The 24,845-nt window shown below is 44.3% G+C and overlaps 1 protein-coding gene across 1 annotated transcript in view; it reads left to right on the top strand.

Annotated features, from left to right (window-relative positions):
• Positions 1-5,415: 5,415 nt before the first annotated feature.
• The window catches only part of LOC147033896 (G protein-coupled receptor 26-like), a 33,894-nt gene continuing 14,464 nt past the window's right edge, over positions 5,416-24,845 (top strand). Inside the window, exons 1-2 of the mRNA XM_085872435.1 lie at positions 5,416-6,668; positions 7,147-7,260. Of these exons, the coding sequence (XP_085728561.1) occupies positions 5,974-6,668; positions 7,147-7,260 (809 nt within the window). The 5' untranslated portion in view covers positions 5,416-5,973. The remainder of the gene's footprint in view (positions 6,669-7,146; positions 7,261-24,845) is intronic.

Raw genomic sequence — 24,845 nt, 5'->3', positions numbered from 1 at the left:
GTTGCCACACACCGACAGACGTTACTTTTAAGTTACTCATAGGCTGAAAGACGTCGGTATAATGGATCGTCCTTGCGTTAGCGTCCACGGCCACGGCCAGTACACTTATTTGCAGCATTCTTCAAACTTTTCTTCAGCATGGCGAGGATGTTCACACTTCGATGTCTAGCTTGGCTATGATTCCAATTGTCCATCGGCAGCGTCTATTTAAAATAGTCGAATTTGAGCGTTTTAACACGTTCAGAAGAAACGCTTCAAATTTCAAAACCTCAGCGTCAAAAAACAAAGGCGAGTGACAGCAATTTAAATCGTTCATTGTAAACAATGAAAATAGCTGAGTGGTACCGTTTAAAAGTCGTTGAGTGTAAAAAAAAATCCAATTGTTGAGCGCAAGCGTCTACTTTCAATAGTGGAGATGCAGCCATTTAAATCGTTGAGTGGCAGACTATGAACCTACCCGTGGACACGCGGACGCAAGGAGGATCCATCATAACCCACACCCTCCCCCTCACACTCACCTACTACTGCCAACATGAACAAACTACTACTAATACTGATACTGATACTGATACTGTTACTGCTGACATGGACATCGACTCAAAAAGGACTCGAAAACACTGTTGGGTTCCCCTTTTATGAACACCATTTTTATATACCAATTCCCAAAACCGCTGGGAACACGTCTTTATATGGCAGTTGTAAGCTAGAAACACGTTCATTTTTTTTTTTTTTTTGTCGACCGGAAGACGTCATTGGAATACGTCTACATACGTCGATGTGTGTTGGGACTACGTAAAGAATTGGTTCAAAGCATGTCAAACATAAGTTAGAAATAAGTTTCGCGTAAAAAAGACATTACCGCGACGTGTTTCGACTGATGAGTAGCTTATAAGTAGCCTTTGTGGACGTGTGTAAGCGTCCACATATCGTGTGTAAAACTTATCCCCATCGCATGCGGAACGTGTGTCATACGCCGAGTACGTCGTAAAATTTTGAACATGTTTAAAATTTCTTGACGTACTCTACTTACTACGACATATGATAGCGTACTTTAGCGTTGTACTCACGTATACCAAACTTACTCATACCGTATTCGACGTGCCCCAAAGTTTTAGACACATTTTTCTTAGGTCGGCATACGCTGGCAAGATCACCAAGGTGTGACCGCGATGTTGACACTTCCATTTCTACGGCAGTTATGATTTGAATCGTTGTGCGTCAGCCTTTTAATAGGCTACGTCATGACATCGTCGGCGATGCGTGCAACGCGCTATGCCGAAGTTAGACTATTGTTGGGCATAGGTTGTGTAGGCCGACAACAGGTTCAGCATTCGTTGGTATAAGTTATCTATAACACAACGAAACGTTCTGTGTCCATAACTAATATGTTATGCATACGACCAACTCGTTATGAATACGTCCGAATCTTAAAAAAAAAAAACATCAAAAGTTCAACGTCAGCCAGCGTTTTACATACATTTTAATACGTTGCCATCGCTGGCTAAAACGTCAAGGTGTGACCGAGCCTTTACGGTGATGACTTTTGTCACGGTGATGATGTTTTGTGTCACGTTGATGATTTGTGTCACGGTAATGATTTTTGCACTTTATGTCCACGATTTCTCATCAAACATGGTGATATTGAATTCTTATTGATGACAACTTTTTCTTATGGCTCTCAATCAACATGATGGAGATAGAATATTCTTGGCATCTTTGACGTCTCTTGAAAACATCATTGTCGGATATACAAGACCTTTCATTTCCGTTACGGTAATGATTCGACGGGCATAAATCACTGAAATTGCGGTGAAAAATCGGCTAAATGAGAGGTAATTCAGCACTGCTTTCATCAAATACACCTGAAACTACGTCGTCCCATTTGTCACATTCGGACCTGAAATTTTTTTATCTTGTTCAAATAATTTTCTAATGTTATCACCTCCTGATTCTGTCAGTTACGTGAGAATGACCCAACAACTGAAAATAAGTCGGAGATGGTACCACCACACTTCACAGCACTCTCAGTACTGGAGTATAGTTCAGACATCAGATTGATCAGTTTTGGTGGCAACCTACAAAGACTAAGAATCCAGAGAGCATCCCAATTCACTGAATCAAATGCTTTACAGAGATCAACATAAGCTACAAGCAGCCCCTGCCCAAACTCTCGTCTGCGTTCAGTGAGGACCCGAAGAGCAAGCATATGGTCAATCGTTGACCTATTTGGTGTAAAGCCTGACTGCTCTGGACGCTGGTGCTCAAGCAAATGGTGGCGAACCCTATCAAGAATTATCCGAGCAAAGACCTTGCCCGGCCCTGAGAGCAGCGTCACCCCTTGGTGGTTGTTGCAGTTATGGCGAGCATCCTTCCCTTTCCAGAGAGGAACAACAAGGCCCCTTTTCCAGTCAGTTGGGATGATGCCTGTGTTCCAGGCAGAGCACAGAACTGCATGCAAGGACACGAGTGCAGCATTTCCACCAGCCTTGAAGTTCAGCATGGATGCCACAGATCCCTGGAGCTTTACCCCATTTCAACTGGTTCACCACAGCCTGTGTTTCCACAAACGAAGGTGGACCACAGTTGATTTGAGCGAGGTGGCCGAGGATCGCCTGATGAAAAAGGGGTGTTTTAAATAACCCAAACACCCAATTTTCATTCTTGCATTTCCTTGGAGTTTTCTTTGTGTGCATGCAAAGTTTTAGGCTACTACGTTTCATAGTTTTGGAGTTACGGAGGACACACACACACACACACACACACACACACACCCACACACACACACACACACACACACACACACACACACACACACACACACACACACACACACACACACACACACACACACACACACACACACACACACACACACACGCACACAAGGGATTGACTGTAAATGTTTCTATCTAAAGTGAACGTACTTTTTTGGTTCACGAGCACGAGTCAGTGGCCACTATATTCGTTGTGTCTGTCTGTCTGTGTCTGTGTTTGTCTGTCCAGAGCATAACTCCATGCACTTTGATCCGATCCTGATAAAATTTGGGTGGGAGGTTTATATCATGATCTAGTTGTGTTTTCCTGAGAATGGGCATGCTACGCCCATTGTGGGCGGAGCCACGCCCCAAAATAGCCATTTTTAGGGGGTAGTCGGATTAAAAATCTATCTTCTCCGAGGCAATTGACTGAATGGAAAGGGTTCTTCGGTATTTGAATAGCAAAATGAATTATCTAAAACTTGTCGTTGTCCGATTTTTCATTTTCATCTCAAGGTCAAGGTCACAAGGTCACAAGGTCAAAAACTTAGAAAATTGCGAATTTTGACAAAATCATACGACTGCCCAAACTTTGAGAGCTTGGATGACAATATTTGTTATGCATAATCTTGAGGTCATTCCCCATCTAAAGTCCGGAAACTATTTTGCTCTATCTCGAACACCTTGCCCGTGGCGCCCCCTTCAAGTTTGTTTTTACGCTGATTTGATCAAATAAAAGTATGGATAATCCGAGTAGTGCGAAATGCCATATAGCCTATATGACGTTATATTGTTCCTGGAATGTTCCAGAGGAAGTTTTGCACCAAAGGTCATAATCCTTGACTTTTGATCGTTAAAGGTCAAATTGTCAAAGTTGTGGGAATCGAACCGGGTTTTTGACCTTCGACGAACTAACTCCAATAAGCTATAGCACGTATCCTGTTTCCTTGTTTTAATGTCACTACATTGTTTTGTGACCTTTACAGGTTATGCAAAGGTCAAATTTTGAAAGTTGTTGAACGAAACCGGGTTTTCGACATTTTGCAGCTAATAACCCGTCACCTGTACCACATCATGTTGATCATTTTTATAACTTGGTCAAAAATTATCACATTGTCTCATCCTTGACTTCTGAAAAAATCTACATCGTCAAATACCGCTCATGAACCATCGTCGTCTTCAGAATTGTCACTGTTTATATGCATGTTCATATGTTTGCCATGCTCTTGTGTTTGCCATGTTCACGTGTTTTCTCCATTCACAGGTATGTCATGTTCACTGGTGTGCCATGTTCACATGTTTCTTTGACTTGTTCACATGTTTGCCATGTTCACAGTTGTGCCATGTTAAAATGCTTCACATTCACATGTTTTTCACGTGTTTACCATGGTGTTTGTCATGTTCACAGGTATGCCATAACATGCTTGTCATGATCACGTGTTTGTCATGTTCACATGTTTGGTATGTTCACATGTATACGTTCACATGTGTCATGTTCTCATGTTGGTCATGCTCTCATGTTGGCCATGTTCACATGATTGTCACGTTCACATGTTTGTCATGTTCTCATGTTGGCCATGTTCACATGTCATGTTCTCATGTTGGTCATGCTCTCATGTTGGCTATGTTCACATGATTGTCAAGTTCCCAGGTTTGTCACGTTCACATGTTTGTCATGTTCTCATGTTGGCCATGTTCGCATGTTTATCAAGTTCACATGTTTGTCATGTTCTCATGTTGGCCATGTTCACATGTTGGCCATGTTCACATGTTGGCCATGTTCACATGTTGGCCATGTTCACATGTTGGCCATGTTCACATGTTGGTCAAGTTCACATTTGTGTCATGTTTGTCATGTTCCCATGTTTGTTTGTAAAGGTCACATGTTTGTCATGTTCACATGGTTTTATGTTGGTCATGTTCACATGTTGGCCAGGTTCACCAAGTTCACATATTTGTCGTGTTCTCATGTTGCCCATGTTCACATGTGTCATGTTCACATGTTTGTCAAGTTCACATGTTTGTCATGTTCACATGTTGGCCATGTTCACATGTTGTCCATATTTCCATGTTTATCAAGTTCACATGTTTGTTTGTCAAGTTCACATGTTGGCCATGTTCACATGTTTGTCAAGTTAACATGTTTGTCATGTTCTCATGTTGGTTATGTTGGCCAAGTTCACGTGTTTGTCATGTTCACATCTTTATCAATTTTACATGTTTGTTTGTCAAGTTCACATATTTGTCATTTTCTCTTGTTGGTCACATTCTCATGTTCACATGTTGGCCATGTTCACGTGTTTGTCATGTTCACATGTTTATCAAGTTCCCATGTTTGTTTGTCAAGGTCATGTTGGCCATGTTGACATGTTTGTCAAGTTCACATGTTTATCAAGTTCCCATGTTTATTGGTCAAGTTCACATGTTTGTCAAGGTCATATTTGTCATGTTCTCATGTTGGCCATGTTCACATGTTTGTCAGTCATCACATTTTTTTCCCCACGTTTACATGCATTCGTGTTGCGCTGTTGCTTCAATTTTGTTACTTTTCGAGTTCCCCCTTCTCGCCTCACGTGCCCCCCTCCTCCCACCTCTTCCGCTCTCCCCCCATCATGTTGAGCCGGTGCTCGAGTTTTGTTACTATTAGAGTTCCCTCTCTCGCCGTACGTGCCTGTCCTCCCCTCGACATAGTGTGTGATGGCGGGTTTCCCACGCCACCCTGAATCCCTGAGGAACCTCTGAGAGAGTTTTTCCTGCTCTGCCCTTCACATCCCACCGTTCGCTGCGGCTCTCTGGGCGGGTCCTTTCACATGGGGACCTTTCACGAAGGCACCATCCCTCATGCTGTGCCGTACCTTTGCATACATTTCAACAAGGGAATGACGTTGACTGCAAGTTTGAGTGAAAATGTCGTCTCTGTGAGCCTTCGTTCTGGACGTGTCCGTCACATGGACCATACGCCGAGTCTCGTACGCACTTCGAGCGGACAAGTCCTTATTGCGCTTAATTCTGCGTACGGACGGACCTTTTATTTATTTTCCCCACGAAGACCAGATTTGGCACCAGGACGAGAGTGGGGGCACTGAGCCTTTCTCGCAAGGACGCGTGGGCGGCCCCCTCAACAAACGAGCAGCACTTTGCGTGCTCAGAAGCCCCGGGCTGTGACCCGGACGCGATGTGACCTCGGACCTTGGGAGCTCGGACGTTGCTCGAGACGATGGACGTTTGGCAGATGCTCGCTGCGCTGTCCGTGGTCCTGCTGCTGAGCGTGTCCCTCGTGGCGAACCTGCTCGTGCTGCTGTGCTACTGCGCGAGTGCCGACCTACGCAAACAGGTGTCCGGGGTGTTCGTGCTGAACCTCACGTGCTGCAACTTGCTGCTCACGCTCCTCAACATGCCGCTCACCATCGTGGGCGCGCTTCGCAACGACGGCTCGAGACCTTTCGGCGATGGGTTGTGCCGTGCCGCGGCGTTCCTGGACTCGTTCCTCACCACAAACGCCATGCTCAGCACGGTGGGACTCGGGCTCGACCGTTGGGTGGCCGTTCTCTTCCCGCTGAGCTACGACTCGAAGATGCGCCGCCGGGACGCGGCGGTCATGATCTCGTACGCCTGGCTGCACTCACTCGCCTTTCCTTCTGCGTCGCTCGCCTTGTCCTGGCTCGGGTATGAGCCCGTGTACGCCTCGTGCACCCTTTCCCCGCACGCCGCGCCCTCGGCTGAAGAACGCGCGACCCCCAACTGGTCCTTCATGGCGTTTACCCTCGTCTTCCATGGACTCACTTTTTTCCTCGCTCTCATCGTCCTGTGCTTGACCTACTTGAAGGTGCTCAAGGTGGCGCGCTTTCACTGCAAGAGGATCGACATCATCACCATGCACACGCTCATCCTGCTCGTGGACATCCATCCCAGGTACACGCGCCGTTTCCACGTGCGAACCTTCCTGGAGCGCGAATGTTCCGTTGTTTTAGTGGAAACTGTGCGATCAGGCTCCACGGCGTGCACCGTAATCATTGATCATTCCTCTTGAGTGCAGTGCGCGGTGTTTGGCGATGTTATCGCTTCGTAGACAATGATTAATGACCAAACCTCGGAGTTTTTATGGGAAAATGAATGTAGCAATATGGAGGACCCCGGTGGAGGGGCTCGGCGCCCCCCACCTCCCCCCCTCCCAAGCCTCTCGTGGGAAAGGAAAAGCACTCTGATCTCACATTGTCGGCTTTGCAAAGGTCACAGGGGGTTAAGGAGATAACGGCGGGAAAAAAAACCACAAATGTTCTGTTTACTCGGCGAGTTGCGTTTATATTTGTGTTCCAATTGGATGTGCGACCGAGTTCGATGGGTCCGAGGGTTCCGTGGCTGAGCATAGCTGCATGGTGTCCGTGAGCAGTGTCAAGGAGCGATGTCTTGAGGAGCAGAGACAACGCAAGCAGCGAGCACCTCGTCGTGTCTGCACGTTCATCGGGACATTCGCGCTCTGCTTCGGACCGCATGTACTCACCAGGTCAGGATCCCCCTCCACCCTCGTTCCCCCTACACCTCTCCCGACCCCCCTCCACCCCTCCTGACCCCCTCCACCCTTGACCCCCTCCACCACCCTTGTCCCCCCTTCACCCCTCCCGACCCCCCCTCCACCCCTACCGTCCCCTCTCCAACCCCTGGGGGACCGCTCGACTCGCTCCCTCTCTCACATTCCTCTCCATGGCTAGCCAGGCCGGCAAAACGTTTTCCTTTCCATTTTATCCTTTTCCCACCCGCCCTCGTCTTCTCTATCTACTCGAGCACTTCATTAACTTCTCTTAATTAATTGGCACGTCACCGACTTGAGACTCACGTGTCACGGACCCGAGACTCGCGCGTCACGTGGTTTCACTAACTCCCACGCTCTTCGTGCAATTCTTCAAAAGTTTGCTCCTCTTCACGAATCACTGTCGTTAAAAATAAATGGTAAAGAACTAGAGACTAGAGAGTCCATATAACACCTTACCCCACTCAGCCTTGAGAAACAAGGACATGGGCGGGGTCTGCGAGTGACAAATTGGATTGGTCAAGATGACGTAAAATGCCGTAATAGTTTGTCCAATTACTGATAAATGGAAGATTTTTGAAAGTGCCAACAAGGCGATTTGTGTTCTGCAATGTTGAAGTATATGATTCAATTGAAATAAAATAAAGATTTTAAAAGTGGTAGAAAAGAAAATGAAGTATTTTTGGAAGTTTACCACCGTTGATGCAGCATCTGATACACCACTTTAGGACTTAGTTATTTTATAACTTGGTTTACGGATCTGCCGACGGTATATTTGCCGAAATGAAATATAAATATAAAACACATTTTTAGCCTTTTATACTTATACATTTTCCGCCGAAGGTGCAAAAGTTTCAAAACCCGAAATGTAAACGTCGGCATTACTTTTCAAAATATAATGTCGTTTGCGCGCACCAAAATGCCGAGTCCCCTTTAACCAAACTGTGCAGTAGTCTTCGGTCATGGCGTCTGAGCAGTGGCCAGCGTGGTTCAGATTGACTGTGGTTTCTGGGGCGAAAGTGATTGTTAAGAAGTATGTCGGCGGTATAAATTTGAGTGACTGTATTGGTGATTTAATCACGCAACATCTTGACGACGAATATTCTGTCCGAACGATTGCATCAATTCAGTGCAGCAGCAGGGATGATTTGCAGGCTACTCTCGATCGTGCCGATTTTGTTTCCATCAAAGGTTGTACACCGCTGTTCGTAATGAAAGATTTCGGTGCCAAGTACGTCAAAGTTTCCCTGCGAGATTCTGATATTCAGCCTTCAACAGACCAGAAATCAGCCTTTGATATGCTCATGGGGATGGGGAGATGGTACGATCAGATGCCCGCTGAAAAGTAAGAGCTGGTTATGGCTCTGATTGACCGTTTTGAGCGTGTTGACTCCTCGTAGACACCTTTTTTAAATCATATCCAGCACTATGCACTGGTGTGCATGCACACATCTATGACTTGGACAGTAATTTTCTCAGCATTGTTTCCATTTGTTGGATGATCCAACAGGTTCCTATAAGAAAAACATGCCAGACTATATTGTAAAAACAAGTTTTAATCCTTCTTTATTGTTTTTCACATCAGATGATACAGTGAACATGGACATCCTGCATTTGAATGGTCTTCCATCTTCAATGTTTTCTTAGATCCTCCTGGTCTGGGATTTATATTTATTTTCCCCCCACCTTTCCTTGTCTTTTCCATGGACCATCCAAAAAAAAAAACATAAAAATATATAATTTCTAAAAATTGAAATTATATTTATATTTATATTTCGACCTACCAACCCCACATTTTAGCTGAAGAACTGCGTAAACCAAGTTATCAAATAAGTAAGGCCTAATCGAACACATTTGTCCTGAGGGAACAAAGCATCAACCACATTACACAGACTGGCGTTTCATATTGAGCAGAACAGACGAGGCAAGACAGATTCCTTGAAGAGCATTTGTGAGTCAGTTGGGCTTTTGCAGACAATCTGGCAGTGGCATCGGAATTACCCCCAACACTAATTCGGATTTTATCACCCGATAATCCAAATCCTTAATTCCGGTGCCTTCGACCGGATTTGAACCCTCAACCTACCACTTTCCAGTTCAGTGTTCACAACCATCATACCCTTTTGTGCATATTGGTCATGGACGTCCAAAACATGCCAAAGATGTCCCAAAAATGCATTGCTGCTGGGTCGGGGGTTCAGCCTTGCGCCCCAAATCACTGCTCGAAGTGGGCAAAAAGAGGCATTTATATTCAATGGATTTTACACCGAGGGTAAAACCAGGGTAAAAAGGTAAAATGCAGGCCTCCAGGTGGGGGGGGGGGACCCTAACCCTATCCCTAACCCTCATGGTTGCTCGAGTGCGGAATTTCCAACGCCGGGGAATTTTAGGTTTGAGTTTCCCTCGACCCCACCCCTCTACCCACTTATAACCCCCACGGGGCAATTATCGGGGATGCCTCTTCGTGATGGTTGTAGCCCCCAATGCATGTTGGGAGACAAATCATCCCTACTCTTCTCTGCTGCCCGGATTCATTGGGACAGTGTGGCCACGGTCAGAGCACCACTTGGTCTCCATGGACCGGTGTCTGTCTCTCTCTGTCTCTGCCTCTGTCTCTGTCTCTCTCTCTCTCTTTTTCTCTCATGGCTATGGCTTCACAAAGGCAGGGTACATTATCTTGGCTGTGAGGGATCTCTGTGACGCTTCTACATTGATCAGCTGTTCTCCATGCCGCGGACCTGTTCGAGAGAACTGTCCATGCCTCAACGACGATGATCACTATCACCCCCCCCCACCCCCTAGAGGTCACCCACACCTTCTAGCAATCTAGCCCCATTGGTTATGGCAAGCTGTTCTATTCACCGTATAAACACCATGACTGTGATCCGTCAATGATTGTCGATGAGAAAAGTCTAGACACAATGTTTCCTTTCTGGAAAACATTTTTAATAATACCAAATTAATGAAAAACATGACAGTGGTAATCCCAACAACGAAAATAACAACAAAAAAAAACAATGAGTTCTAACAACACACTGCCAACACTACCATATACACCATACCTCAAGACGACAACGCGTGATCTTGCTCAAAGGTTATCTCATGAAACACTTTTTTCTGTATAACTCAAAATGATGAACTCGGCATTTGTACATCCATTGTTCATTGTCCTGTTATATCTTCAGAATGAAAATAACATCATTCTCACACTACCCTTCTATTGAATGAATTACACGTATTTGTCCTCTCTGTCTTCGTTCTGTGCGTTGTCTGACTCTTCACTCCATTGTCTGACCCAGGCCTATAGGCCAAGTGCCTGATGCTTCCAAGGATGAACCAACCGCTCCTCCGGTACAATCGAACACTACATCCGATGCAAGGCCATTGTTTTTCTCTCGACCACATCCCTGCAGTGACACAACCCTGCATCTGGTTGCAAGCCACCTGGTACGGAAGAACAGGAGATCCGGGTGGGGGGGATATTTGGGCCAATCTTCTTGAGCGTGTCAACTGAAGTGGGTCAAAGGGTCTTTGATTGGGGGCTTTGTTAGAATCTTGATGTGCAATGCCAGCCATGGTTGCACATCTGATTTCTTCAGCCTAGTAATTGGATTCATCGAGCACAGAAATTGCCTCGGTTGAGGTCAGTGAAGAGGGGAAGACAAAGTTTCAGGATTTGTTCCCTTGGTTTTTGATGACTTAATTCTCAAGGAACATCAACAGTTTTTGGAAGGTTTCATCATGCTTCGTCCGATTAGACTTTTGCTCTTCCCCCTTCGCTTCCTGCCTTACATAGTCATGCCAACAAGTGTTGTGGTACTCGACCTCCTGAAAAATCTGATTTTCCCCAAGTCCAAGATTGATCCCAGCATAACCCTTTTCCTGTACGAGAACACTAACTTCTCTTTTTGTAGGAAGGAAGAGTGGAACTTCAACGGTGCTCTTGCTGGGTGGTTCATACAGTTCTTTGGCAGGTGATGGTCGTCTCTTGACATTGGGGGATTGGGGGCATTGTGAATGATTGCAGTTGCCTCCCGGTTGTTCATTCATGCTGATCTCTTCTGTGGTGCTTGAGACCTGGACGATTCGAAGCGTCATTCGACGTCTAGCACTGTTCGTTACTTTCCCAGTTACCCAGTTTGAAAGACTTTAGGCCAGGTTTCTGTCTCTTTGCAAATGATGCAACTAGGGTGGCGGTGGGGGAGGATCATTTGCCATGATGTGTCGATAAAAACAGGAGAGATTAACTGAAGTGAAGTGCCATGTTGACATGTCACACCTCGTTATTTGCGTCATTGCAAGAAAAGAGTGATGGCGGTGCATCTCATCAGGACGGACCTCTTCTCGCAGAGACGCGTAAGGGACACAGTACCAATACCTCTTGGGAAATGAAATACCTCTTGGAAATACTAGCATGGAATAAACAGCAACAACCAATGGGGCTAAGGGGGTGTGAATGACCTTTGAGGGTTGTTGGTGGGAGGGGGGAGGGAGACCCAAACCTAAAGTTGCTGCCATTGGTCACTCTGTATTCGGGGAACCCCAGGGGAACTTTGCCACTGTTGTTTTTTTGTTTTATCCTTGGTGTCATTCCATGAAATAAATGCCATTTTTTGCCAACATTGAGGGGTTGATTTTTGGGGCTGTACATCACAACAGAACCCCAGACCTGGTGGCAATGCATTTTTGGGATGTCAGGGGGTGGTCCCATCAGTCCAAGAGGTCAAACCTTTTGTCATCATTAACATAAATGCCAGCTCTGGGCTTCCACTATAATTAGCCTTGCTCCTGCAAAGAAAAAGAAAAAATAGGGGCAATACCCCTGGGCGCTCACCTGGTAGAATAATGATATTGAGGAGAAAGTCAACATGGGATGGAATCAGCAAAAAATGTACCAATGAACCAATGTTATAGCAAATCCCTTCCTCCTTAGAGGCCAATTTTTTTTTTTTTTTTAAATAGCATGAACTAACTTTGGTACATCACTGGTGATTAAGGTTGTAGTCAAGTTTCATCGGAATTGTGTGTGTAGTTTCAGAGAAGAAGTTGCAAATGTTTGTGAGCTGACGGAACGAGAGATGACGCGCCATCCCACAAGCTCCCACGTAGTGCGTTCCAGGCGAGCAAAACAATGAGACAACAATAAGAACAACTTTGGAAGACAGCTTTGCTATTTGGTCAGCTCAGGAGAGGTTGTGGCTGATTGTGAGAGCTTGAAGTTGAACTTTCTGAACCTCGTCCAGTGACTGATCACAGAAATAGATAGGGAGGTTCGTTTGATTATATATCTTTGCAGAGTGACATGTGGATCCAAGATTTGCCATGTTCCATTTGTCAGATCAAATTCTAATAATTTCCAGATCAGCTGAGAATGACGCAGCTGCCGCCTTTCCTGTCGCTGGGATGCGGGTTCTGCACAATACAATGCGGAGTCATCTGCAAAAAGGAAAGATGGTTTTCCAGAACGTGGGAGAGGTCTTTTATGTAACAGTGAAATAAAACCGGATCCAAATTTCTTTCACAGGATGAAACTGGTAAGATGCAGTGAAACTCTAACATCCACTGGGAGATCAGAGAATTTCATTGATAGCAATGGGTTGACTGGAGGAGTTACAAAGTCAGGAGTGAATCCCCTCAAACCTCTCCCTATCAAGGCTGGAGTGCCCCAAGGCAGCTTTATGGACCCTGTCTTATTCCTAATCTTCATCAATGATCTTTCTGACGATGGAAAAATCCTCTTTATCTATTTGCTGATGACTTCACCCTCTGCGGTGACATCAATCATCCATCCGACAGGCAGGCTGAATGCTCTTCCCTCTCTTCAGACCTTGAAAAAAAAGCACAAGCTGGTCAAACACTTGGAATATGCCTTTCAATCCAAACACATCTCACACTCTCACTATCTCTCTCCGAAAGGACCATCTGGCGATCCCTCCTATCTCCTCTCTTTACAATCCTCGTGAGAAGGTTCAGTCATTCAAACTCCAGGGTCTCACTATCAGCCATTATCTTTCTTAGGCAAACCACATTTCAAAATTGGCCTCCAAAGCCAGCCGCCGACCGGGCATCCACTGTCGTACAAAGTCCTTCTTTGGCACATCTGAACTCCTATCCACCGACAGGATCTTCATCCACAGCTTGATAGAGTACTGCTCTCCCCTCTGGGCTGGGTGGCTCCCCTGCCTCACACTTTGCTTAGCTTGACGTCGTGCAAACGCAGGCCTTCAAGATTATTAGAATCTCCCATGCTGAAGCAGAGTCGACGGTCCAATCACTTTCCCATCACAAGAAGGTCTGTGGTCTCTCTCTTCTTCCACCTCTTTTCTGGTCTTGCACCCTCCTCTTTTTCAGTGCTTTTTGCAGGGCTCACACATAAATCCTCTTCTGATGAAACTACCTTTATCCAGGATCACTGCTCACTTCCACTCATTTGTTCCTCTTTTTTTTTATTCTCCCCAACCTGTGGAACCAACTTCCACAACCTCTTAAATGTCATTCTTCCCTCCAGGTCTTCAAGACGGCTGTTCACCACCATTTCAGATCATTCCCAATTAAAAACCATGATCTTTTCTTCCCTCGTTAATCCCCACACAAAACCCTGACTAATTCTTGAGTTTTTTTTTCTCCTTGGAGTTTCTTCTCGATGCATGCGTGTTTTGTGTACTATCTTTGTCTGTTACGTCCTGATCAGTTCAGTGTGCTCGCTCTTCCACGAGGTTCGCCATTTATACAAAAAAAAAAAAGAGAAAAGAATGAGGCCTTGTATGGCATGGGCATTGAGCTTGGCCACCAAATTAGGATGCCAGACTGTGTTGAATGCCAAATATCTGTCCCAGGAGACTGTCCTGACCTAATGTGTTTTTTTTTGTATTAAGTGGCCTGCAAAAGTATTCACCACACCAATAGTGACACATTTTGATGAATGATCAATTATGTAGAAACAATTTTTCCAATTTATTTATTTATAACTGAAGAGATCAAATAAAACACTGTTTTGGTTGAAGGAGGTTACATGTCAGGAATACCTGTAAAAATCATGTACAAATCAAAATTCACTGGTTGTAAAAGTATTCATCCATTTAGGTCAGTATCTGGCGGAAGCACCTTTTGCAGCAGTGACTGCTACGAGTCTTTTTGGGGAGATCATTACCGACTTTGTACAGTGAGATGGTGAAATCTTCACCCATTCTTCATGTGAAAATTGCTCCATTTCTGCCAAGTTTGATGGGGATCGCCGATGAACTGCAATCTTCAAGTCTCACCATGAATGTTCAATTGGGTTCAAGTCAGGACTTTGACTGGGCAACTCAAGAACATTTATTTTCCTCTTATTCCTCCTGATGACTCCATATTTCCTCTTTACTTCTTTGGGTTCCATCTTGGTCTTCCATTTGATTATGTTTGTACCACATCCTGATGCTATGTGGACTCTGCTTCCCCGCTGACAGACCTCTGGTAGCTTGTAAATGTTGCTGCATTTTAGCCCAGGGGGTAACTGCTGAAATCTATTTGTCCAGGGCCTTCCTGACATCCTTGTTCTTTGTTGCTTTCACACTTCTTTCTCATTTTTAAAAATCAGTCTCTCTATTCATTTTTTCATCATTCTCTTTATTCATTCTAATTTTGGCTTTTTCTTCTCTTTCATCTCTTTTCCTCTCGATTCCTCTTTTGTTGTCTATCTCTCAAAGGAGAAGTGAATTCTTGCAGAAAATTTTCTGTAAGGTTCACTTGATTGCACCTGGATGGGTTTTTGGGTTGTGGAGTAGCGGCTGAAACCCGAATCCTATCCAAGTTCCTCTTGATGACTCCATCTTTCCTCTTTACTTCTTCAGGTTCCTTTTTGGGCTTCTGTTTGATTTAGCTTTGTGCTTCAGATGAAATGTGAATCTCCTTCCCAGTTTCAGATTCATGGCTGACTCAAACAGGTTTTCATCAAGGATTCTCATGTACTCTGCACCGTCCATTGTCCCTTCTCTCCTGACAAGCTTGCCAGTCCATGCTGAATAAAATCAGCCCCAGAACATGATTATGTCACCACCATGCTTGACAGTGGGGATGGTGTTGTCTGGGTGATGTGCAGTGTTAGGTTTGCATCAAATGTAGCACATTGAATTTAGACCAAAACGTTCAATTTACGTCTCATCTGACCACAAAACGTATCTTCACATACCTGCAGTATCATTAAGATGCTTTATCGCAAACTCAATCCGAACTTTTAGATTTGTCTTTTTCAATTATGGCTTCTTTCTCGCCACCTGTTCATAGAGGCCAGCTTTGTGAAAGGAATGGGATATTGTTGATTGTTGAACATTGACCCCCATCTCAGACATGGAGCCTTGTACATATTTCAAAGTCATTGTTTGATTCACAGTGACATCCTGAACCAGTTTTCTGCTTGTCTGGCTGCTGAGTTTGGATGGGTGACCTGATCTGGGTAGAGTCTGAGTGGTATGATAAGTCTTCCACTTGTCAATGATGGATTTCACCGTACTCAAAGGGATAATGAGTGACTTTGAAATCTTATTATAGCCCTCTCCTGAATGGCACTTCCGCACCACTTTATGTCTGACTTCTTTAGAAAGCTCCTTGGTCTTCATGTTTGCCTTACTGGTTGACCAAGCGAGTTGCACCTTAAAACTCCTTAGATCAATTGTGGAGCTTAATTTTTTAAGTTAAACCACTGATGACAAACAGGCGAAACTTATTACACTTATTTTGTAACATTTCAAACAAATAATTTGCTCTTGTAGGGTTAAGGTTTATTAGGGTTAATTAGGCAAGGAGTTTGAATACTTATGTAACTGAGAATCATCTGATTTTCCCTGTTGATCAAACTTATTGACATTCTATCAACATTGCTTTGGCTTTATCACTTTAGAGTAGTTTGTGAAGACGATATATATATAAAGTTTCATTGGAAAGCATCTTGAAATATGCTCAGGTGACATCAAAATGTGAAAAAATATGAGGGGGAGGGGGTGAATACTTTTGCAGGCCACTGTAGATTGTCGAGGTTTGTAGAAGAGCAAGTACATTGAAGGGATCAGGAAATTCTTCTTCTTCTTCTTTCGGCTAGCTCCCGTTAGGGGTCGCCACAGCGGATCAACCGTCTCCATTTCGCTCTATCCTCCACATCTTCCATTGACACTCCAACCACCCGCATGTCCGCCCTCACCGTATCCATGAACCTCTTCTTTGGCCTTACTCTTCTCCTCCTGCCTAGCGGCTCCATCTTCAACATCCTTCTCCCGATATACTCCGCTTCCCTCCTGTGCACATGTCCAAACCATTTCAATCTCACCTCTCTCACTTTGTCTCCAAACCGTCCTACCTGCGCTGTCCCTCTAATATACTCATTTCTCATCCTGTCCATCCTCGTCACTCCCAACGAGAATCGCAGCATCTTTAACTCTGCCAACTCCAGCTCCGCTTCCTGTCTTTTTGTTAGCGCCACCGCCTCCAAACCATACAACATAGCTGGTCTCACTACCATCTTATATACTTTCCCTTCACTCTTGCAGCTACCCTTCTGTCACAAATCACTCCTGCAACTCTTCTCCACCCACTCCATCCTGCCTGCACTCTCTTTTTCACTTCTCTCCCACACTCTCCGTTACTTTGGACAGTTGATCCCAAGTATTTAAACCCATCCACCTTCCCCACCTCAACTCCTTGCAACCGCACCATACCACCACCCTCCTCCCTCTCATTTACGCACATGTACTCCATCTTACTCCGACTGACTATCATTCCCCTTCTCTCCAGTGCGTACCTCCACCTCTCGAGGCTCCCCTCAGCCTGCTCGCTACTCTCCCTACAGATCATGATGTCATCTGCGAACATCATAGTCCATGGAGACTCCAGTCTGATCTCGTCCTTCAACCTGTCCATCAGCATTGCAAACAGGAAAGGGCTCAGAGTCGATCCTTGGTGCAATCCCACTTTTACCTTAAACCGGTCCGTCATTCCTACCGCACACCTCACCGCTGTCACACTGTCCTCATACATATCCTGCACGATCCTCACATACTTCTCCACCACTCCCGACTTCCTCATACAATGCCACAACTCCTCTCTTGGCACCCTATCATAAGCTTTCTCTAAATCCACAAACACACAATGTAACTCCTTCTGGCCTTCCCTATACTTCTCCATCAACATTCTCAAAGCAAACATTGCATAAGTGGTGCTCTTTCCTGGCATAAACCCATATTGCTGCTCACAGATCGTCACCTCTCCTCTGAACCTAGCTTCCACTACTCTTTCCCACAACTTCATGGTGTGGCTTAACAACTTTATCCCTCTGTAATTTCCACAGCTCTGCACATCACCCTTGTTCTTGAAAATCGAAACCAGTACACTTAATCTCCACTCCTCCGGCATCCTCTCACTTTCCAAGACTTTATTAAACAATCTGGTTAACAACCCCACTGCCATCTCTCCTAAGCACTTCCATGCCTCCACTGGTATACCATCTGGGCCAACCACCTTTCCGCTTTTCATCTTCTTCATAGCAGTCCTCACTTCATCCTTACTGATCCACCCCACTTCCAGATTCACTATCTCCACCTCTTCCAACCTTCTCTCTCTCTCATTTTCTTCATTCATCAGCTCCTCAAAGTACTCCATCCACCTTCTCAACACACTCTCAGGATTCCTGAAGGGATCAGGAAATAACAGGTCAAAAGGAACAGGAGAGAGAGGGGGTAAACACAAATAGCAGAGTTGAATGCCAAGATAGAGGGAGACTGGGACAAGCAATAGGTGTGGGGAGGAATGGGGGCAGGAAAGGGCAATATGGATACAGAAGGAGATTTACATGAGGGGAAAACTGGAAATTTGGAAGGAGAAGGGCTTTTAGTTTGAGGATGACGGAAGACCCCGGACAAAACGTGGTGGCTGTGGTGGTCGTATGGAAGCTTAGCTGCCGGGGTAGCTATCATTTATTGAAGCGCGACTGTGTCGCTGATGCAGTGCCCCTCTACCAGTACACACACTGGAACTGGTACTCGTTTCGCCAACCTCGGAAGGATGACAGGCTGAGTCAACCCCCTGGTGTATTAATTCAGCGGCCGACGGGGCTTGAACTCAGGACCGTAGGATCCCAAGCCGCCACCCCAACCACTGAGCCAACACCAGGCTCTAAAACATGGTTTTAGTTTGAGGATGATCTGATATGGTGGTGAAGAGCTGTCTTGAAGACTTGGAGGGAAGAATGGGATTGAAGAGAATGTGGATGTTTGTTCCACAGGTGGGGAAAAAAAGAGGAAAGCATGAGTAGAGGTGAGCAGTGATCCTTCATTTAGATTTTGTTGTTTTTTTTTTTTAAGCAAGGGGGAACAGGAAAGTGTCGAAGGTAGAAAGGACAAAATATTGCAAAAAAAGGAAAGAGAAACAGGATGACAAAACAACCTCAAAGCTGAGATGATTAGCACTGGCTATCTGAGAAGGTCCAATGCTGCATGAAAAAAATTTTTAAACATACATCGACAAGGTACGATATATCACGGAAACGATCTCGATGAAAATACAAACAGCACATCGGGATGAAAAAATAACAGAACTAGATGGTATTCATAGAATACATACCCCCGTGCAGTCTTGAGAAGGACTTGGTGTGAGCCAACTCTTTGTTTTTTTTTTTTCAGGGTTTTTTTTCCTTTGATCCAATATGGCTGCCAAACCACGTGACCGATGACGTCATCTTTATCAAACCATATTTCCCATGGGTAGTTGAAAAATTACTTAAATTTTGCATTGATCAGTTAAGCGGTTTATCCTACGAAGATTTTCAAAGATTTTCCCTTCGATCCAATATGGCTGCCAGACACCGTGACACATGATGGTCATTTTTATGAAAATCCTGTTCAAGTTTCAAGTCAATTGCATGAAAATTGAGGATTTTAGAAATTAGGCCTATGTTGACCTTTTGGTCTAAGTTGACCTCAAAAATAATAGGTGGTTGAATTCGGTGACCTCATATGTAAATCCTTTTCAAAGCTCAAGTCAATCGGATGAAAATTGAGGATTTCAGAAATTGTACCTAAGGTGTTGACCTTTGGCCTATGTTGACCTTTTGGCTTCTGTTGACCTCAAAAATAGTCGGTGGCTGAATTCAGTGAGGTGAGATGAAAATCCTGTTCAACTTTCAAGTCAATCTGATGAAAATTGAGGATTTAAATAATTGGCCGATGTTAACTTTTGGTCTATGTTGACCTCAAAAGAGTGACCGTGATATCACATGATCAGGTAACATGTGGTAAAGTTTCAATTTCCTCCTCTGAACGGGTTTTAATGTACACTTAACAAAATGCCGACGTGTATGACGTACAACATACATACGTACGTACACTACCGATCGATTAACCTTGCTTTTCGCTTCGTGAGAGCTCGGTAAAAACGCGATTAATCCGGGTTGGGAAACTTAGCTTTGATTCAGGTGTAAGGAGCAGCTTTAGATCCGACCAACACAACATGGAGTAAGCCCAAACCGGAAGTTCAAACCTCTTGTTTGGCATTGTGCCTCCGACAATTTATTGCTTGGAGAGAATCAGCATGTCCATAGTTGAGTGACCAGAAGGAAAGCCAAACGGTGGCCAGACAGGTAGCCAGGCCGTTTGTAAAGAGGATAGACTTTTACTGCGGCCTCTATGATAGATTCTGTTACTTTGCATAAATAACTGGAAGTGATCTGTTATTTCGGGTTAGGGTTAGTGGCACGAGCATGCATTTCAGAGGAACTTTAGTGCACCCTTCTTTTGAATGGGAGTGATGTTTGCTGACTTCTAGAAAGTCGGAAGGTGTCTGAAGAGAGCAGACAGAGTAGGATCGGAGAACATGGGCACCGATGCGATCTGGGCCCACTACCGATGAAGAGTCGAGGCTGGACAGAACTTTCTGTACCTTGTCTCTTGGGGAGAAGGTAGAAAAACAATGCAGTGGGGGAGAAGGGGTAAAAGTGGGATTGAACTTTATGAGTTGGGTGCATGATACATTAGAGGCAAACTGTGGAAGCATTTTGCCTCATCTTGAAAAAAGGGAGTTGAGGCTGTTTGAGATGTGTGAAGGGATGGAGGGGGAGCATACACCAGAGCCAGACTTGACAAGGTGCCACCATAAAATTGAGGAAGAAGACTGGTTGGAGAGTTCAGCTTTGAGGTGAGCAAGATGATCTTTATAGTTTACCTTGTGATGGACACACACTTGTTCTATGCTACAAAGAGTGACTTTAAATTGCCATCAGTTGGGTTCGCTTTTCATGGTGATAAAGCAAGCTGATTCAACTGCAACTACCTCACTGCAGGATTCAATGTACCATGGCAGAGAGAATGGAAAGGATGACTGCAGGCGGGATGGGATAAACTGGTGAATGAGAGAAAGAGTAGGCCGTTGTGAATGTGTTCCCACGAGCAGAATAAATATCAGATACAGCGGAGATTACAGCCCAATCCTATGAAGAGAGGGCACTTTGCAGTCTCTGCCGTATGGCCTGTGTGAAAGCTTGATTCAGCAGCATTGAGCTTGCTATCTAACAGCCACCAGAGACATGAGCTTTGATGAGAAAGTGGTCTGTGGAGCGAAGGGCAGATGAGGAATAGGAGAGGTTGAATTCGTCATTACCTTGTCCACTTGGCAGGACATCTGGTTGCAGAGATCTGGGATGGAATGTTTACATATCTGGTAAGGCCCACAGAGTCATAGTAGACCTTAGCTGCAACGCCATGGTTGGTTGTTGCAGAGCTAACATACAGGCAGCTGATATTGAAGCAGTTGAAATCGCCACAGATGAGGAACAGACTTGAGATGGATCGTTTTGAGTTGATCCAGATTAGAGGACATAGAAGTGTATATCAAGTCATCTTTGGTTGCTGAACTTTACAGCACACAGATGATCATGAGTGGGGTTGTGGAGAGGAGTATAAATGGGGATAGAAAATATCATTGTTGTGGAAGGGGGATGACCTGAGATGGTGGTGAACAGTCATCTTGAAGTACTGGAGGCTCCTCCTCAGTGCTTTCATGATTCAGTAGAATAACTCGGTATAATTATTATTCGCCCCCATTGGACTTTTTCTGAAAAGGGGGCTTATGGATTTTGTCTCAATTTTCGTGTACGTGTGTACATGTGAGTGTGCGTGCGTAACCATATCTCGGAAATGTCTGAACCAATTTTATTCGTGCTTCGCTCAAAGACAGCACTTGATGGTATACATATGCCCGTCATTTATTTTTTCGAGATCAGATCCAAGATGGCCAACTGGCGGCCATCTTATTTGTAAAAAAAAACCCCCCATGTTGATCACGTCCTCAACCATTCCTCAGACATGCGTTTATCGATGTTGTTAAAACTTGTTGCCCAGATAATGAATGATGGCTTACAGAAGCACGTCATTTTTTTGGCGTCAGATCCAAAATGGCCAACTGTTGGCCATTTTCTTACTTAAATGTGTTCCCAACTATTTCTAAGACATGTACGGTCCGATTTTGTTCAAACTTGGCACAAGCACAGCACATGATGGCATACACGTAAACCTCACTTTATTTTTTGATCTTATCAAATATGCCTAACTGGTAGACTGGTGGCCATTTAATTGTTCATAAATATGGGCGAGCTCTTGAACTCCATACAGCAAAATTACAAAAACAGCGGGGGCTTTCACATTTTATATCTTTTTTTTACCTCTGCAGTCTAATTCCATGAGATTGTCTCCTTTAGCTATGTTTACATTCTCATCAAATTGAGGTTGTCTGTTTTCTGAATGAACAGCTTAATTTGATAATTATCGAGGATATAATTGATCGTCAAGAGCCAGTGGTGACGATATCACCTACTTCAGCTTCATGTTGAGTCGGATCCCAAATAGCATTAATGATAGCCATTGAATGAGTCAAACCATTCACCTTTACATTCATTTCAGGCATTTCAATCAATCGGTAGAGTGAGATGGAATGGAACGCCCATCGCAGCTAAAATCTCACTCTGACGAGGAAGCTGGAAATGACGTCATTGCTTGAACCCTTTTTCATAGTTTTTGCATTTTGGAGTGAAGGGTTTGGGCAATTAGGCTGTTCATCCTCGAGGATTAATTCAACTTTTTTATGCAAGATGAGGATGAAATTGGAGGTCCACAAGTATGTACTGTGCAAATACAAACAAGGACAAATTGAGAGTTTGTTGGTTTTGTTTTTCCAAAAGATCAGACAAGAAGAAGAAATTGTCAGCCTTTGTCTCACAAAGGAAGGCTTAACTAATTCTTCTCAATGCAATGTATTGACTGATGTGATCATTTGATTACCCTGCGTGCATTGTGGGTTGCCCGCACAATGAGGCTTATTTCAAATACACCTACACTGAAACCTACACATGCAAACACAAACACACGCACACACACGCACGTGCACATGGGGTCTGCCGAGCAGGCACGTAAGGTAAGATGTCGGATATTATAAAGCTTGTAGTGTTAGTGTGAGAAATTTCTGAGGATATCTTGAAGACTCAACAGCTCAGTGTGTGGCTGCCATGCAAGTAATGAGGTCCTTGGGTTTGAGTCCTAGGTTGAATCAGATTTTTTTTTCACACGAGCCCCATATTCCTTTTTATAAGTATATACATATATCTCTCGATCTTCTATATATTACTAAAACTCTCATGTTGTATGTATGTATGTTCCCAAAATACAGCCAAAACGGTACACGATAGTGCAAAACTTTTTGGCCCACCTTACTCACCATTCTCCTGCGGTGTGCAGTATCAAGTTTCGTTCAATTCGTGCAACGAAAAAATTCTAAAAAAAATCAATTCCCGATTCAGTCAAGAACTCTTCGGGAGAATTTGATCAATACAAACAACCTCAGTGGTATAGTTCGCTGGAGCTATCTTTTTATTTTCTTGAAATGATTTTTTTCATCAACTGCTGTCACAACGGGAACCCAACCAATGGGTTCACAGGTCGTCTTGTTTATATGTTTATATATATATATATGTAGTACGTATATGTATAATATTATACAGTGCTTATAGAAAGTTTACACCCCCTTTAAAATTTTTCACCTTTTGTTGCCTTCTTGCCTGGAATTAAATTACATTAAATCAGACTTTTTCCCCCTTTATTTTACACATTGTAACCTGCCACTTCCAAGTGTAAAACAAATTCCACAAATATCAGAAAATTAAAAACCACAAAACTAGAATATCTTGATTGGATAAGTATCAACCCCCTGAGTTAATACTTGGTGAAGCACCTTTGACAGCAATTCCAGCTGTGAGTCTGTTGGGATGGGTCTCTTCCAACATTGCACACCTTCATTGGGCAATATTTGCCCATTCTTCTGTGCAAAACTGTTCAAGCTCAGTCAAGTTGTGTGAGTAGCGTTGATGAACAGCAATCTTCAAGTCACGTCACAGATTTTGGATTGGATTTAGGTCGGGACTCTGACTGGGCCACTCAAGGACATTTATCTTTTTGTTCCTTGGCCACTCCAGTGAAGCTTTAGCTGTGCGCTTCAGGTTGTTGTCATGCTGAAAGGTGAACTTGCAGAGGGCAGCAGGTTTTCCTCAAAGGTTTTTCTGTATTTTGCTTCATCCATTTTCCCTTCTATCCTGACAAGTGCCCCAGTCCCTGCTGATGAGAAACATCACCATGACATGATGCTGCCACCACAAAGCTTCACAGTGGGGATGGTGTTCTTTGGGTGGTGTTGTTTTGGATTTGCACCAAACGTAACGTTTTGCATTCAGGCCAAAAAGTTCCATCCTGGTTTCGTCAGACCACAAAACGTTTTACCACGTGGCTTCAGAATCTCCAGAGTGTTTTTTTTTTTTTTACAGACCTCAAATGGAACTCAAGGTTTGCTTTTTTGAGTAATTGCTTCCTTCTTGCCACCTTACCGTTCAGGCCAGACTTGTGGAGTGCTTGGGATATTGTTGTCACATGCACACAGTGACCAGTCTTTGCCATAAAGGCATGGAGCTCTTTCAAATTTGCCATTGGCTTCTTGGTGGTCTCTCTAATCAGTCTCCTTCTTGCTTGGTCATCCAGTTTGGAGGGACGGCCTGATCTAGGCAGGGTCTTGGTGGGACCATATGCCTTCCACTTCTTAATGATTGTCTTAACTGTGTTTTCAACGGATATTCAAAGCCTTTGAAATATTTTTATACCCATCCCCTGATCTGTGCCTTTCCACACCTTTGTCCTGGAGGTCTTTTGAAAGCTCCTTGGTGGTCATAGTTGAGTCTTTGCTGTGAAATGCATTACACAGCAGTGGAAACTTACAGGAACAGCTGATTTTATTCTGAAATAATCAGAATCACTACAATTTAACACAGGTCAATATAATATACTGAGTCCAACAGTATGTGTCAGTGCAGAAATTCCCTCTGTTTAATGAAGTTATTAACTTTACTCTTCTTCTTCTTCTTCTTTCGGCTGCACCGTTTCGGGGTTGCCACAGTGGATCATCCGTTGTGATCCGCATAATGATTTGGCACAGCTTTTACGCCGGATGCCCTTCCTGACGCAACCCTGATCGCCTCTTACGACAGGGATATGGTACACCTATTC

This window comes from Eptatretus burgeri, chromosome 1 (assembly GCF_056783735.1).
Source record: "Eptatretus burgeri isolate ZD-2024b chromosome 1, Ebu_testis_v1, whole genome shotgun sequence".
NCBI classification, from domain to species: domain Eukaryota; kingdom Metazoa; phylum Chordata; class Myxini; order Myxiniformes; family Myxinidae; genus Eptatretus; species Eptatretus burgeri.
The sequence above is the reverse complement of the archived record's forward strand: the minus strand, read 5'-3'. Positions and strand labels throughout refer to the sequence as shown.